The following is a 15,647-nucleotide window of genomic DNA, read 5'->3' on the forward strand; positions in this document are numbered from 1 at the left end:
CATCAGAATGGCTTAATCTAGAGATTTCGAATCTCGCTGTTGAGTCGTAGATGACGAAACACGTGTCAGTGGATAATTACATACATACACACATATATATATATATATATATATATATATATATATATATATATATATATATATATGCGTATGTGTGAGTGCTAGTAGAGCAGATCGATTTAAAAAATGTTATAAATTTCATTATATATATATATATATATATATCTGTGACATATCGATGAGGTTTATATACTTATTAGTAGCATAAACGTGTGTGGATATGATTAATAGGTGTATGATTGTAAATGGTTTATATCTTTATTTTCTTTAATCTGATGAACTATAAAAGTTTAATTGTTCTTAGTTTGCGGTTTTGATAATTATAATGTTCGGTGATGAAATGTTTTCTGCAAAACGTTTATAAAAATGTTCTGGCATTTAATATTATCAGCGTAAAACTGTCGTCTTTTATCTGAAAAGTTATATTTTATGAACCGGATAAGGAGAAATAAATCCATCTTTTGTTTCTGTAGACGCCATCTTTGGTGTAGAGATTGTAATGGCGCTCGTGTAACGTTTTTCTCTTTTTTTTCTCTCTCTGTTTGTCTTTCCTTCCCGCCCTTTCTCTTTCTCCAGTTCAGTGGTTTTCTCCAATCTTCTCGTCTGGCCCGTTTGATGCGAGAGGACATTATTTGAAGAGAGGTTATCCATACGGATAGCCGCGATGACTTTTCTGATAAAGGAAAACAAAAATGAATAAATAAAATGAATAAAAATAAAAAATAAATAAAATAAAAAATAAAAAACAGTAAAGAAAATGAAATAAATGGATGAAAATTAAGTAAAAACAAAACAAAAATCAAAACACAAACCACAGCTTAAAAATCATAAAAATAAAAACAAAAACAAACAAACAAACAAACAAAAAACAGGAGGCGCATAAGTTACTTTACAATTTTAAAATGAAAAAGAAATTCAATAAATTTATAAAATACACTCATTTACAAAAAATGTATTTTGTTTTAAAATTATAAAGTAACTTATGTGCCACGCTGTATAAGGTTAACTCCCTGCCCTTAAATATCTGCTAAAAAAATTAAAAAATCAAATAAAACAATACACATATCCCAAACAAAAATGAAACGTAACTTTCATATTCCTTATTTTGTCCTCACATTCTATAACCGATGTTTCTGACAAAGGGGGAGAATTGCTGTTTTCTTGGTCGGAATCTATCCGTATAACATTTGGTCGGAATCTATCCGTATAACATTTACCGTTGACCAGTTTTTGACTTTCAAGTGTTTTGTTTTTAGTTCTTTGTATTAAGTAGCGTCATGCCTTCTCCCCATAAAGAAATACAATTATTTGGATCAGCATTCTTATCTTGTCTATGATATTTACAACGTTTTAGCCGATATAACCCCCTTTTTCTTTAAATACATCTTTTCGAACTTGATCGAACCTGAGAATTTTTATATCGAAATTCGGAAACTATGCAAGTATCTCATCCAGATTTAAAAATTGTTACATTTATTCTGGAGAAACTTCCTCACCTAATTACGTATTCCCATACAGCAGGTAGCAAACAGTTTTTCTTTCGCTTCACTCACGTCACCGTGCTAGATTATTAACGAATGATTATTTTTACACAACCGTTATTAATTCCTTTTCAACCTCCTACTAATTTTTATGGACAGAAAATGTTAAATTACCTGCTTATATATACAACTCCAAGAAAATTACATTTTCGATTTAACAATACTTTATTAGGCAGTGAAATGTACGGATCTCCACTGCTGCAATAAATAAACATATAAACATTTGTCCATTTACATAATACAAACAAATCTTTCATATAAATTTATACATAATAAAACGAATTATTACTTCAATTTTTTGTCATTCGTTCATTTAACCTAATCCTAATCTAACTTTTACCTAAGTTTTATATGGCAAGAAATGTATGACAAAACATTAAATATGGTTTTGGAATTTCATTTTATTGTGCGGTAAATTTATTACATATTTTTAGGAAATTCATTTATAGTTAGATCTTTCTTTTATATTAGTCCCGGGCAACGCCAAAACGTAAGTCCTGCTAGTTTCTTAATAAAATATTGTTTATATCTTAAAGGTTGTTCTTAGTGGACCCGGAAAGTATGAGACGATAACTGACTTTATAGAACCTCTGTAATGTAAGCATGACTAAATGTCAGTCAATCATAAGCCTTCGTTTATATTTTACAAGAAATATGAAGTCTTGCCAAGTCTTGTTTAAGGACGTAAAAATATGAAAACGGGGTTAACAGAAATATAATTAGTGGAAGGTTGGAGTATTACGAATGAGAGAGGAGTGTGGCAAAAAGTCCGATCTTTGTTCAAGGCAAAAAGTCACACACAAAAAGGCATTTGTAAATGTGAGAAAAGAAAAGAACGAAACCGACGTGGCACATATTTTCACAAAGTATTTGAGCCGATGATGTGGGAAAAACGTTATGTTGCATTTGGTATGAGTAAATCAAGATAGAAAGGAGCAAGTAGATAAATGACACCGAAAAGGAAATAGAAGAAGAATGACAGGGTGGGAGAGGAGGTGGAGAAGAAGAAACTGAAAAATGTGGAAGAAAAGAAAAAGAAAAGAAAATGAATAGTGAGGAGAAAAAGAAGAAGAAACAGGGGATAATAAAAGAAATAGAGTAATAAGAAGAAGAAGGAGGAGGGGAAGAGAAAGCGAATAATGAAGCGAAAGAGTAGCAGGAAGAGAAGAAGGAGAAAAGTGGAGGAGGAAAAGAAATGAAAAAAAAGGAGGCAGAAGAGGATAAACAAGAGAGAATGAGAAGAAAAATAGGATGAGAAGGATAACGAGTAGAACGCGAAAAAAGAAGAAAGAGACGAATTAGAGGGGAAAAGGAGAAAAAGAAAAAGAGAAAGAAGAACAAAGAGAAGAGCAGGAGGAAGGGGAGAAGGAGATGAAGAACGCGAATTATAGGAATAAAAATAAGGATAGTAATAAGAAGAATTATAAGAATCAAGGACTTAGGAGCAACTATATATGTGGCACGGGTGAAGAAGAAGAAGAAATAAAAGGAGAAAGCGAAAGATAGAAAGGGAAGAAGAAGAAAAATAAAAATAATCATAAGAAATTGAAAACGTTGGGAGAAAAGAAGAAGAATGAGGTACAGAAAAAAGAGAAGTAAAAGAACAAGAGAAAATAGAAGGAAAAGGGGGAAAGGAGAAGAATAAAGAGAAGGGAAAGAGAAGAGGATTAACGTTATTTTCATGGAAAGTGCTTATCTGATCTCCAATCTATGGTTCTCCTTGCAATATATTACAATATAATAGCCTTCAAGTCTAATGTAAACAAGTTCTTGTTGAACCATCTTAAATAATCCAAATTCTACGCCGTCTACACCATTAACGATTACTAAACTATCACCTTACATCCAGCAACTCTTATCCTCGAGTGGCCTTTAGTCCTTGATAAGTGGTGTCTACCTTGTAAAAAAACAACGAAAAAGCGAAAGATAAAAAATTGAAAAGGTGAAAGAGAAGAAGAAATGAAGAAAGGAGAGGAATAGAAGAAATGGAAGGAAAAGGACAATTATTTCAACCGATGATGTGAGAAGTTATCTTAAATTTGGTATCAGTCAATCAAGACACAAAGTGACATGGGCGCGGAAGAAGAAATAGAAGAAAAACGAGAATGAGAGAGAGAGAGAGAGAGAGAGAGAGGAGGGAGAAGAAGAAGGAGGAGGAGAAAAAGAAAAGTAAAAGTATCGAAAAAAGAAGAATAGAGAGGCGATAGAGAAGAAGAAAAATAGGAGAGGGGGGGGAGAAGAGGAACAACGAAGGGAAAGAGTAGTAGGAGGAGAATAAGGAAATAAAGAACAAGACGTACAAGAAAAATGAAAAAAGATGGAGGAAAATAAGTACAATAGGAGGGGATTGAGGAGGAATGAACGATGGGAGACAAGGAAAAATAAACGAAAGAAAAGGAGAAGAATAAATAGACGAGAAAAAGAAGAAAGAGAAAGATGAGAGGAAGTACTGTTACATGATAAGGGCTGTCCCCTTTCCATGTAAGTAAAAAATAGAGAATTATTTAAATGTAAATATGAAATATGATAGTCAAGGATTCGAACTTGTGAAGCTAGACTTGGAATTGAAAATTCCAATCATACGTTAAAATAAATACAGAATATTATTGAAAATAAGGAATGTGGAATCGCAATTGTTTAGCTCACACAAAATAGTTAGATATGTTTATTGAAAAAGGAATGTCATGATGAATTTTGTTTCTGTTATAAAAATGAAAATTAAAATAAGGAATTTATAAACGGACCATGGAAAATGTTATTTGTAAAGTGTGTTACGAAAATTAGGTTAGAGGGTCGGTTTTGTAAGAAACATGTGAATAACAATGTATGCTTAAACACGGAGGCATGTCATGCCATATGTCTAAGAGGCACGTGCTGGTCATGCAGTGACGTCATAAGTTATGAATTTAGTTAGATAAGTCAGAATCATAATCAGTCAGTTAGGAGAAGCGAGAGAAGGGAGTCAGATCAGAGAAGCAGAGGAGATCAGACCGATTCTCCGTTAGAGTCAAGGCACCCTCTGGGAGCGAGAGGCTTAGAGGTAACCATGTAAACAACTTTGAATCCCTGAAATACAGAATCATTTCCGACCGGTCGAAGAATAAATGATCATCATGTTTTTTATAACTGCTGTCTTTCTGTGTTCATCATTACAACGAGAAAGGTAACGTGTTTATATTATATGTACAACTGTCAACGTAAATGTCAAACGCACTATCTCTCGGTCTATCTATCAAGATATTCATAAATCTCCTCTCATTGAATTAAAGGCTAGGCTCTCTTGTAGTAACGTCTATTATATGTATATATACAGAATTGTCTATCTCTTTATATATACCCTGTTTATGTCTCCAATATGCTATCGCCACAAACATTAACATCTTAAGACAATGTGAACACTCACAATGAATGTATATAACATCGCGCATCCAACAACATGATCACACACATGAACACACTAAGACTCACACACATGAACACACTGAGACTCTTCCTAATACGAACAGTCAACATTAAAGAATAATACATACGTCATCTTAATAACACCTATTACATAACAGTACGACAAGAAGAGTAGGAAGAAGAGAGAAGGAGAAAAGGGGAAGGAGACGAACGGAGATAATAAGACTAAAAATAAGGAAAAAAAAGAAAGAATAAAAGAAGGAAGAAGAGAATGAGGCGTAAAAAGTAGAAGAAAAGAAAACGAAGAAATTAAATTCGTTTATCGTTAGATTAACTTTGTGTCAAATAATTAAAGACAAATATAAAAATGACAAATTCGAGTAATTCTTTTAGTTCATCATACAGCATCATCTTATCCATGATACAGCGTCATCTTATGATACAACATCATCTTATGATACAACATCATCTTATGATAGAGTATCATCTCAGCAAATCCAAATGGAATTCAATCCCGGGAAGAAAAATGGGGCGTCATCATAAAACGTAGACTGCAACACCCATCTAACAAATTCGCCACGGATATGATAATTTTGAATACACAGAAATCGCAGACAGCAATCTGTATTTTAAAAAGTGCAAGTCGTAGCAGCTCCACGCAAGATTGCTGAAAGGTCATTTTGTAACGCAGCACCTACGGCTATATGCAAATACCGAGCTTTGAGCAAAATGACGTCACGGCAAGGAAAAAGAAAACTATAAAAACAGTGAGAGCACATTCGATAAAACGGTTAGCGCGGCATTGATGACGTTCGAAAACACATTCGAGAAGACGATCACGTAAGGGACGTCACAGCAGTAACGAGAGAATGAAGAAATAAATCTCGTTGTACAACAAAAAAGCGAGTTGAAGTTCTTTTCTATTCTTCGTTTGCTTTGCGACTGAGGCTACAACGTGTTGGTTTCCAGACAATGTTACAATGTAAAATCGCCCAACAATTTTGGACGGTCTCAAACATCTTTAGCCACCAACACAGCCAATTCGCTAGCTTCCAAAGTCAACGGAGTATGGGCCAATATTTTCCATGTTGACTGAGGTCAATACAGCGAAGTCTTGTATAAACCTAGAAGGTCCATCCTCCCAGGCCTTGCCTCCTGGGTTTGGAGGGAAGTAAATTTATTGCTTACTGTCTGAGACGCCCCTACCGGAGAATGCCGACAGGGCGACCCAGACAATTTTTCACATGCTAGAATGCTCCTACTTTAGAAGCACTGGCTTGACCTTCCCTAACCTTGTGTCGCATCTTCCTGTTGTGGAACGAAAGTAAATAGCAACATCTCTAGCCACTAAGAGAGCTTGACAAATTGGTGACACAAAAACTTAACGATACGTAAAGAGAATAATCGTTTCGGGGTGTCATATTTATGTCTTTTGTCGAGCAAAAGCAACTCATTCTTCCATCGTGTTGTCACGTGGTGGAAAGTGTTTTTCTTTAAATAATCTTGTGCGATTCGCTCGTTGGCCTGATCATCGTGAAGTAAATAGATTTCTAAAAATCGAATAGGCACGAAAAGAATGTAATATCATTGTTCATTGGTATACGCACGGTTAATCCACAGCAACGTCCAGAATGCCGAGAAAACAATGTCTTTAAAGAAGTGCAAGCAAGTCAATGAGATGCGCAATACTGTTACCATGATGAAAATATCAATCCTGCTGCACGACAATGCTCTCAAATCGGACCTGCAACATGTGCTATGTTTTTACTGTTGTTGGGAAGATTAATCGGAATCGGGAATCGAAAAATCGAAACATTTGAGGGTATCGGAATCGGTATTGGAATCGGAAAAATTGTGTCTATTTTCCGATGTCAAAACGATTCTTTTGATTGTCTTTTTATTTGATTTTGTTTAAAGAAAAATCTTCACCTGCTGGCAGTACTGATAAGATAATAAATATTTATTGATTTTAAAATACTAGTAAACGTAAAATCTATAGTTCATACCTCACAAGTGTGGTTTTACGTTTGAGAGAATATGTACATATTTAACACGTATTTTGACGGTAATCAAAAATAACAACTCCATAGTTAAATATTTAGATATTTATAAAGAATCGGAATCGGTAACTGTATCGGAATCATCCCATCACTATTCTTAATTATAAAATTTTTTATCCACCGTATTTAGACAACTCGAAGAAGCAGTGCATATGCTGACCGACGAACACATGCTAAGCAATTATCAGAACCATTATTTGTGAACAATATGCAAAATCACTATTATTCAAATGAAAAACAATCTTTCCGACTATTTTCTGAGGAATATATTTTTGTCTCAGATGTGCTGTTTAGTTGGCTTCCACTATTCAACAAAACACGTGTAAGATGTATTTCATAAAAAAATATGAATAAAATAAGAATTAAATGTATCTTCTGGTTTTGGAATGTTGACTAACGATATATATATATATATATATATATATATATATATATATATATATATATATATATGTGTGTGTGTGTGTGTGTGTATTTAGATATATGTATATATATAGAGAGATGAATTTATAGTAATAAGTAATGATCTATAGTGATAAATAGTAAGATTGCACAACTAAAAGCAAGAACAATTCTAACGTTCCTAAACTTAACACCAGAATTGTCTGCAAGTATTTGTGGCATAACATTAAAGGTAAATGCTACTGCTTACCCCTCGACGTAGCTAGTTTTTATTTTCTTTTTGGACAACCAAGATAAGAATAATAATCCGACTTTTTTATGGAAATAGCCCAAGACAAAGCGTGAAGCCACCTGATAGGAAGCTAACAAGAACGAAAGATAATTATCGTAAAGATAGGAGATGCTCATTGACGTTAGTCTTGAAGAAACCAAGGTTAAAAGTAGGGTGGAAACAGCTAGCACGAAAAGAGTTCCAAACGTCTCCTTGCAATAGGAGATGCTGGCTGTCTTACAATGAGTTATCAAGTCATTGCTTAAATATAATCTAATTAAGTAAGGTCAACCTTTTTATCCCATGGACCACAAATCCTAGGGGAATGTTCTGTAAATCACTTTATTAAATTATTTATTTATTAATTACGATCAAATCAGTTTTTAAATGTTGCAAAAACAATTGTTTAAAAAACGTTGCAATCCTTTCCCTTGGTGCTTTTTGATCAATTCTTGATAGTCAATAACAAATTCTTTATTTACTTTCAATCATAGCATTCCTTTCTTTTTCATTAACATCAAATTGGTTTCTCTCTCTTTTTTTTTTTTTTTTTTTAATGTCATCAACAGCTGAAAAGCCAGCTTCTACTCGCCAGGCTATCGGAAAGGATTATACGCCGAGATCCAAAGTCATACATTTGTGGATTTGTGGATTTTATTTCAATTTATCGACCCCCCCCAAAAAAAAACCCTCTTCATCTTGAACTCGTCTGGACAACTCTGAATTTTCTTTTAAATCAAAAAGTTCTTGAATTACTTTGGTTCCATAGTATCTTCAGGTTCAGAATTTGCTAAATCTTGAAACGACATAAGTTGTGTCGATGAGTTCTTCATATCTTCTCTCAAAATCGTTCGTCAGACCTTCCCGATGTTCAGCACAATTTATGATACATTCTGAACTTGAGTTGATGCTATTTAAATTTTTAAACAATGATAGAACTTGCTTTTCAAGTTGTGCTTTCCAGTATTTCAACTTATTTATAAAACATTTAATCTTTTGTGAGCAGATTTCCTTCCTTTAAGTTGCAAATTTACTTCATTTACAAAGTTAAAAATGTCACCGAGTAAAAATATTTTGGATTTAATTGCATTTTTATTCAGATTAAACAAAATTTTCTGAGCTTTTGTCTTTTCTTTTTGAGTAGAGTCAGCAGATTCAGATTTGAATTTTAAGAAGTTCAGTACAGATTATCACATACTAACACATCTATCGAGACTGTTACCTTTAGAAAACTACCTAACTTCTGTATAAAGTAGCAATTTAAAAAAAATGTTCATCTTCACAAAACTTTTCAAATAATATGTCATTCAAGGAATTTGTTTTAATGAAATTTATTCCTGATATAGCTGCATCAACAACTTCCTCCATATTGTCACCAAGTATTTTTGCTGCCAAGTGTTGTCTGTGAGTAATGCAGTGTAATACATTATATGAGGTGCAACATTTTTGTTCTCTGTTACAAAACTTAATCCTGTCTGTCATGGATGCAGGACAATCTGTGCTGATTTGAATCAAATTAGTTAATGGAATATTGTAATTATTTAAATAATTGTTTACTTTTAAAAATATATCTCGTAAACAAATTCTCTGGCAAACTTAAAAAAATGGCATTTCTTCTCTGATATAATTTTATATATAAATGTGACACATGAAAACAACAGTTCTTGATGTTGTTTCATCAATTTGCATGAACATTTATTTTGTAGAAAAATTTCTATTAATTTATCTTGAATATATTCGGTCATTTCATCTTTCCTTCTCATTACTGTTGCTCTTGACGGAGATATTTTTTCAAGCACTGCTGCATTTTCTTTGCCAATAAGGTTTTAAACACAAGCTTGTATAGCAGGTTTAATCTGTTTTTCTCCGTACCCTCGTGGTGCGCTTAATTTAGCAATCATTTCTTATACAATGGCAACTAGACTTTAATGTTTCAACCTGAGAATAATTCACTTTCATAATTTTATAGGTTGAGCTTTGAATTTAAACTCAAAATATTTCCCTCCTTTACCAACAGATAATGGATGCTTTATTTTCTGACGAATCTCTAACATTGCCTTCTTCGTGGAATCATTACTCATAACAAGACGACATTCAATACAAACTGGTTTATTGCCATCAACTTGTTTGACAAATCATAATACAAAGAAGTCTCCACTGTATTGTCTCACTTTTATTTTATTGTAGGAGGGTATTTTTCTGCTGCCATTTTCTAAAATCAAAATTGCGCAATTAAATTATAAAATTCAAAACATTATGAAATAAAACATTAATAAACAATGAAAATTCTCCAAAATATATAATGTATATATATATATATATATACATTATATATATATATATATATATATATGTATATGCATATATATGTATATATATATGTATATATATATGTATATATATGTATATATATATATATATATATATATATATATATAAAACATATTTTATTGGACTTAAAATGTTTTAAATTAAACGTAAATTTTATTTTGATAGCCAAATCAAGTCATAAACCACCTAAATTATGCTGTGGACCACCGGTGAACATCACCGATCTAAATAATATTACATTTCATTTGTACTGAAGACAGATAAAATGGTAAAAACCATTGTGGTGGTTTGGTTGTTGGAAAGTTAAAAGGTTCAGAATTTGAACCAAATATGTATAAAAACTAAAGAAAAAACAGAAAAAATCAAACAAAAAGACAATTAAACAAAATGGCGGTGCGTTGTTTTAGTCTGAATCAAACAAGCAGGGAAATAAGCAAATAAAAGGGAGAAGGGGCAGTAAATAATGGGAATGCGTTAGTAAAAGCGTTAGAAAGCAAAACATTAGAAATTCATAAATATTATCTTTGGATTGATCGTCTGAAAAACAACAGGAAAAAGTACAACGAAATAAAAAATAAAATGGAGGAAAAAATGGAAGAAATAAAAATAAAAGAATGGAGGAAGGATAGCAGAACGAAAAAAAAAGATGAGTGATAAATGCAGATAAAAAAGAAATAAAAAAGGAGTAAACAAAGAAAGAAAGATACCGAAATGAAAAAAAAAATGATTAAATAAATACATACATGAAAATATGAACTAGTACGAGAAAAAAAAAATGCAAAGAAAAAAAACATAAGAGAGGAAGGAAGGAAGGAGGGAAGGAAGGAAAGAATAAGGCACGGACAAAGAACACAAAATTAAATTCGTTTCTATATTTTATTTGACTTCTTGTCTAAAGTAGAAATCTGCACATATACGAGAGTTTTTTTTTACTCAGTGATCACCACTTATCAAGGCCCGGAAGCCACTCAGGGATAAGGGTTATTGCAAGTACATTACGTTAGTGTGGAGATTTGATGAAGTGTTTACTTAAGGGGGCGGTTCATTAGGAATTTGTTAACGTTGGACTTGAACACATCCAAGTTGTAGTCCGGTGGGAAGCAGGCAGACGGAACAGAGTTCCACAGGCGTGCAGTTCTAAGAAAGAAGCTTTGTTCATGGAATCCGCGTTTTGATTTAGGCACAGATATAGAGTGGGGGAAATTTTTCACAGTGGATTCAGCTAGACGGGTGTTTTTCGTGAAAGATTTGCGAGGGGGGACCAGAGATGCCTTCAATAAGTTTCCAGACTTTTTTCTTCTGGCCATTTTCATTGATATTACACACGGGAAAATCTAGTCCTCTTCGAAGTAATCTTCTCGGGCTGCAATGCACTTGTACAGTTTCAACAACTTCTGGAAGGCCCCGTGGATGTCCTCGTGTGTGAGCGAGTAAATGACTCTCATAACAGTCTCTAAGGTTTTCCTTGAGCTTAGGAAATAGCAAAAAGTCACAGTGAACAACGTCTGGACTATATAGAGGATAAACGACTGTCTTGGAACATATCTTGGTCAAATGGTCTGTGACAAGGATGCCTTTCTTTCTGATCTTCTCTGAGCACTCTTCAGACAAACTTGCGCAAATCTTCCACATCATCAGTTCCACGCGAATAATTGTGTGTACAGTTCCCACACTGACATCAAACTATGCACTTATTGTCTTTATAGACACACGACGGTTCTTAGCCATAAAATTCTTTATTTGGCCAATCAACTCTGGTATTCTGACTTCTTTACTTCCCCCACACATCTCATCATCCTTCACAAACTTCCTATCTTCCTTTAATCTCTTATGCCACTTAAAAATTTATGCTCGATTCATGCTAAATGGTACAAAAAGCAGTTTGAAGCATTCCACACGTTTCTGTGTCATTTTTTTCAAGTTAAAAACAGAATTTTATTGCATATAATTCTTCTATTTTGTCCTCATGTCAGATTACATTTTTGAAATTCACCGGCTGTGACAATCAGGCTTTAGTAGAGTGTATTCTAATTTCTTGCTGTAACTGCTCATTTGAATTCGAAATCACGAAAATGGCTCAATCATCACATAAGATGTATAGCAATAACATACTGAATTTTCAAGAGTCTACAACAATTTTAAATGCCTGCTCAAAAAAGTCTGGAAACTTATTGAAGTTATCTCGTATGAGGAAATATAATTGAGAACTTAATAAAAAGAAGAAAGATAAAAAAGTTATTATTTTATTTGTTTATTTATTTTCACACAGAGAGAGAGAGAGAGAGAGAGAGAGAGAGAGAGAGAGAGAGAGTGTGTGTGTGTGTTGTTTCAAAATAACAAAATTGTATTACATATGCAATCAGAAATATTCTGGAAAAGGAAAATCTGAAAGTTTCGGCGTTCTGTATTTCTTGATCACAATTGGTAGTACGTGCAAAGGGAATATAAATAAAGACATAACGACGAAAACGAAGAAAAAAATGAAGAAAACAATAGAAAGAAAAAAGGAAATCAATAAAAATGAAGATAGGAAAAGAAAGTAAGAAAAGAACAAAGAAAAGAAAGAAAGAAGAGATAGTAAATAGATGAAGTAAAAGAAAAGAGAAAAGTGTAGAAAAGAAAACGAAGAAATGAAAAAGTAACGGAAATGGTGAAAAATAACTGAATAGAAATTAGAGAAATTAAAGTGAATGATGAAGAGAGGAAAGTAAGACGAGAAAGAGAGAAAGAGAAATAGATAGAAAGAGGGAGAGAGGGAGAAACAGAGAAAAGGGGCATAGAAAATAAATATGTTATAGGAAAATGAAAGAAAAGAGACATAAAAATGCTAGAAAAAGAGAAAGAGAAGAAAATAAAGTGATTAATAAAAAAAAGAGAGAAAACGAATAATCCATTAATATGTAATATATTTCATATCAGGTATGTCACTTCACTTATAATCAATTCTCCCTTCGTAATATAATAAGTGCCGTTAAAGGAATCCATATAAAAGCTAAAAGAAAACGAGCAGGAGTAGTATTTTAAGTGGGAAAGTTGAAGTGGGACGCCGGGTAAATGCCATGTAAATGCAAGATTTCCGAGCGAGGTCTTTTTTTATCTTGCTTTTAGCCGGCGAGATTTCAATAAGGAAAAGCGTGTGTGCGCGCGCAGTCTTTTAAAAGTGAACAGCAAGCGAAAGGTGCTCGGATGTAGTAACACATTCTACCGATCGATATTTCCCTCTTTCTCATACGAAATCAACCTGTGTTTTGTTTCTGTCATTTTTCATAAATCCTGTTTAAAGATTAAATAAACAGTGTCGGCGTGTTTTTGTATTAACAGACGTGAAATAAGCTAGGTTTGTAACGATGCCGAAACGTGCGTATGAATGAAATATACAGTTGGTGGTTACGAAATATCGATACGCAGCATCCAACAGATCCACAAGAAGGGAACTGCGTTTAAATGTATAAGAAAAGACAGTTAGTTTACAACTGGCGGCCATTGAACTATAGAGAACATATACATTAAGTAGTGATGGGACGATTCCAATATTTTCCTGAATCGGATTTCAATACAGATTTAAATATCGATTTCTTACTATATTCCTGATTCCGATACAGTTATTGATTCCGATTTCGATTCTTTATAAGTCTTTCAATATTTAACTATAAAGTTTTTTTTTTCTGATTACCGTAAAAAACACACGTGAAATATGCAGATATTTTATCAAACATAAAAATAGATTTGTGGGGGTGACCTATAGATTTTAGTTTTAGCGGTGTTTTAAAATCAATCAATATTTATTATTTTATCATTCATACCAACAGTGAGATTTTGTTTCAAATAAAATCAAATAAAAACAATTAAAAGAATCGTTTTTGGGATCGGAAAATAGACACAAATTTTGCCGATTCTGATGCTCACAAAAGTTCTGATTTTTCCGATTCCCGATTCCGATTAATCGTTCCAACACTAATATCAAGTTCATGCATTTGAGGTTAGGATTAATAATTAATGTTATTATTTTAATACACGTATGTAGCATGTTCAAGAAGAGTGTCACTTAAAACTAAATATCACTTAGTACTTTATCCATTACGCTATAAGTCAATACTCTGACGAGCGATACTAATAATACAATTGCGAAATATTTAAGACCTCTTTGGTCATAGTTGACAGAACGAAATTATGCTTTCCCTGTCGATTAAATAATGAGTTGCATTCGAAATTCGATATAGATTCTCGAGTTCGACAAGATACACTTGAAGAAGGCCGGAGGTCACATCGGCTGAAAAAAAAACATTTTTTTTTTACAAAGCAGTCACCATTAGGCCCTCGAAAATAAGAGTTACTAAGTGTACAGTAGTCAATGGAATAATATCGTAGTAATCGAGTGGGAATTTGGTAAATTGGATTACTTAAGGGAATGGTTCATCAAAAACATTTTTTTTTACATTGAACTTGAAGACTACAGCATTGTAGAAGAAGGCAACGAAAGAGAGTTCGATAAGCGTGCAGTTCTAAGAAAGAATTTTTTTCATGGAATCTATGTTTAGGTACAGATAAGAGTGAAGGGAAATTATTGATAGTATTTTCAGCTAGACGAGTGTTTTTCATGAAGGTTTGAGAGACGAGACGTTACCATAAAAATAACGATAAACTAGAGACAGGCTCGCAGCATTTCTTCTGTGGGAAAGAGGTGGCAATCAAGAGAAAAGTGTGATTAAAAATTAGAACAAACTTGTTTTTTGTTTGTACAGCATGTAATGTTCGTATCAATCAAGGAGAATGAAGAAGAAAATGGCTGCTGTGTTTACTTATGGGCTGGCGATCTCATGAGGTAACGAGACTTCAGGGCATCTAAAATGCATATGAAAGGCAGACGGTTTCAATCAAAAGCTTGTTGATCAGAGAAGGGCATCTTTTTTGGCAGAAGTGAGTTTTGTCAAATGTCTATTGAATTTTGAGACTGGGAAGTGTGAGAAGTAGAAGGATTATCTGTCTTGAAATTTCGATATCGAGAATTCTGAGGAAAGAGAATAATTCTGAAGAAACAGCATCTCCTACTAGACTACGAAATCTATTTTGAACTATATCAAGGAAGGTTAAAGTGCTTCTAGCAGCTCCTGTCCAGATGTGACAACAATACTTCATCTTTGAACGTACTTGGCTTTTATATAAACTGTATATGTTTTATGGTGCTGTGCTAAAAATGACAACAACTAAAGGAATTACAGAAAAAAATAAAGAAATCACACTTCGAAATGAACAGATACTGTTTATTTGCTTTGCGTTTCACAAAATACAAAAAATACAGAGGAATAAAATGACAATAAAGAAAAATGTTTCATGTTAATTTTTACAACTGGTTTGAAATTTGGAAAGAAAGAAAAGAACAATTTGACAAAATAATAAAAAAAAATCACCAAAACCATTTTATCAAAGATGTTTATATTTTCTTGTAAGGCCTCAGAAGCAACGAATCTATTTTACAATTCGAGCAGATGGAATAACAATAGTTTTTTTTTTGCGATAACATATTCATATCGTTATAAAATATCTTTGTAGGAGAAAATGAAGAAAGCATATTGATAACAA

At 33.0% G+C, this 15,647-nt stretch overlaps 1 protein-coding gene across 1 annotated transcript in view; it reads right to left on the bottom strand.

Annotated features, from left to right (window-relative positions):
- Window positions 1–299: 299 nt before the first annotated feature.
- LOC145260389 (uncharacterized) overlaps window positions 300–15,647 on the bottom strand; it is a 649,016-nt gene continuing 633,668 nt past the window's right edge. The window contains exon 28 of the mRNA XM_080118365.1: window positions 300–733. Coding sequence (XP_079974491.1) covers window positions 704–733 — 30 coding nt within the window. The 3' untranslated portion in view covers window positions 300–703. The remainder of the gene's footprint in view (window positions 734–15,647) is intronic.

The sequence above is a fragment of the Euprymna scolopes genome, chromosome 3, assembly GCF_053919585.1.
Source record: "Euprymna scolopes isolate OS-2025 chromosome 3, ASM5391958v1, whole genome shotgun sequence".
Classification (NCBI taxonomy): Eukaryota; Metazoa; Mollusca; class Cephalopoda; order Sepiida; family Sepiolidae; genus Euprymna; species Euprymna scolopes.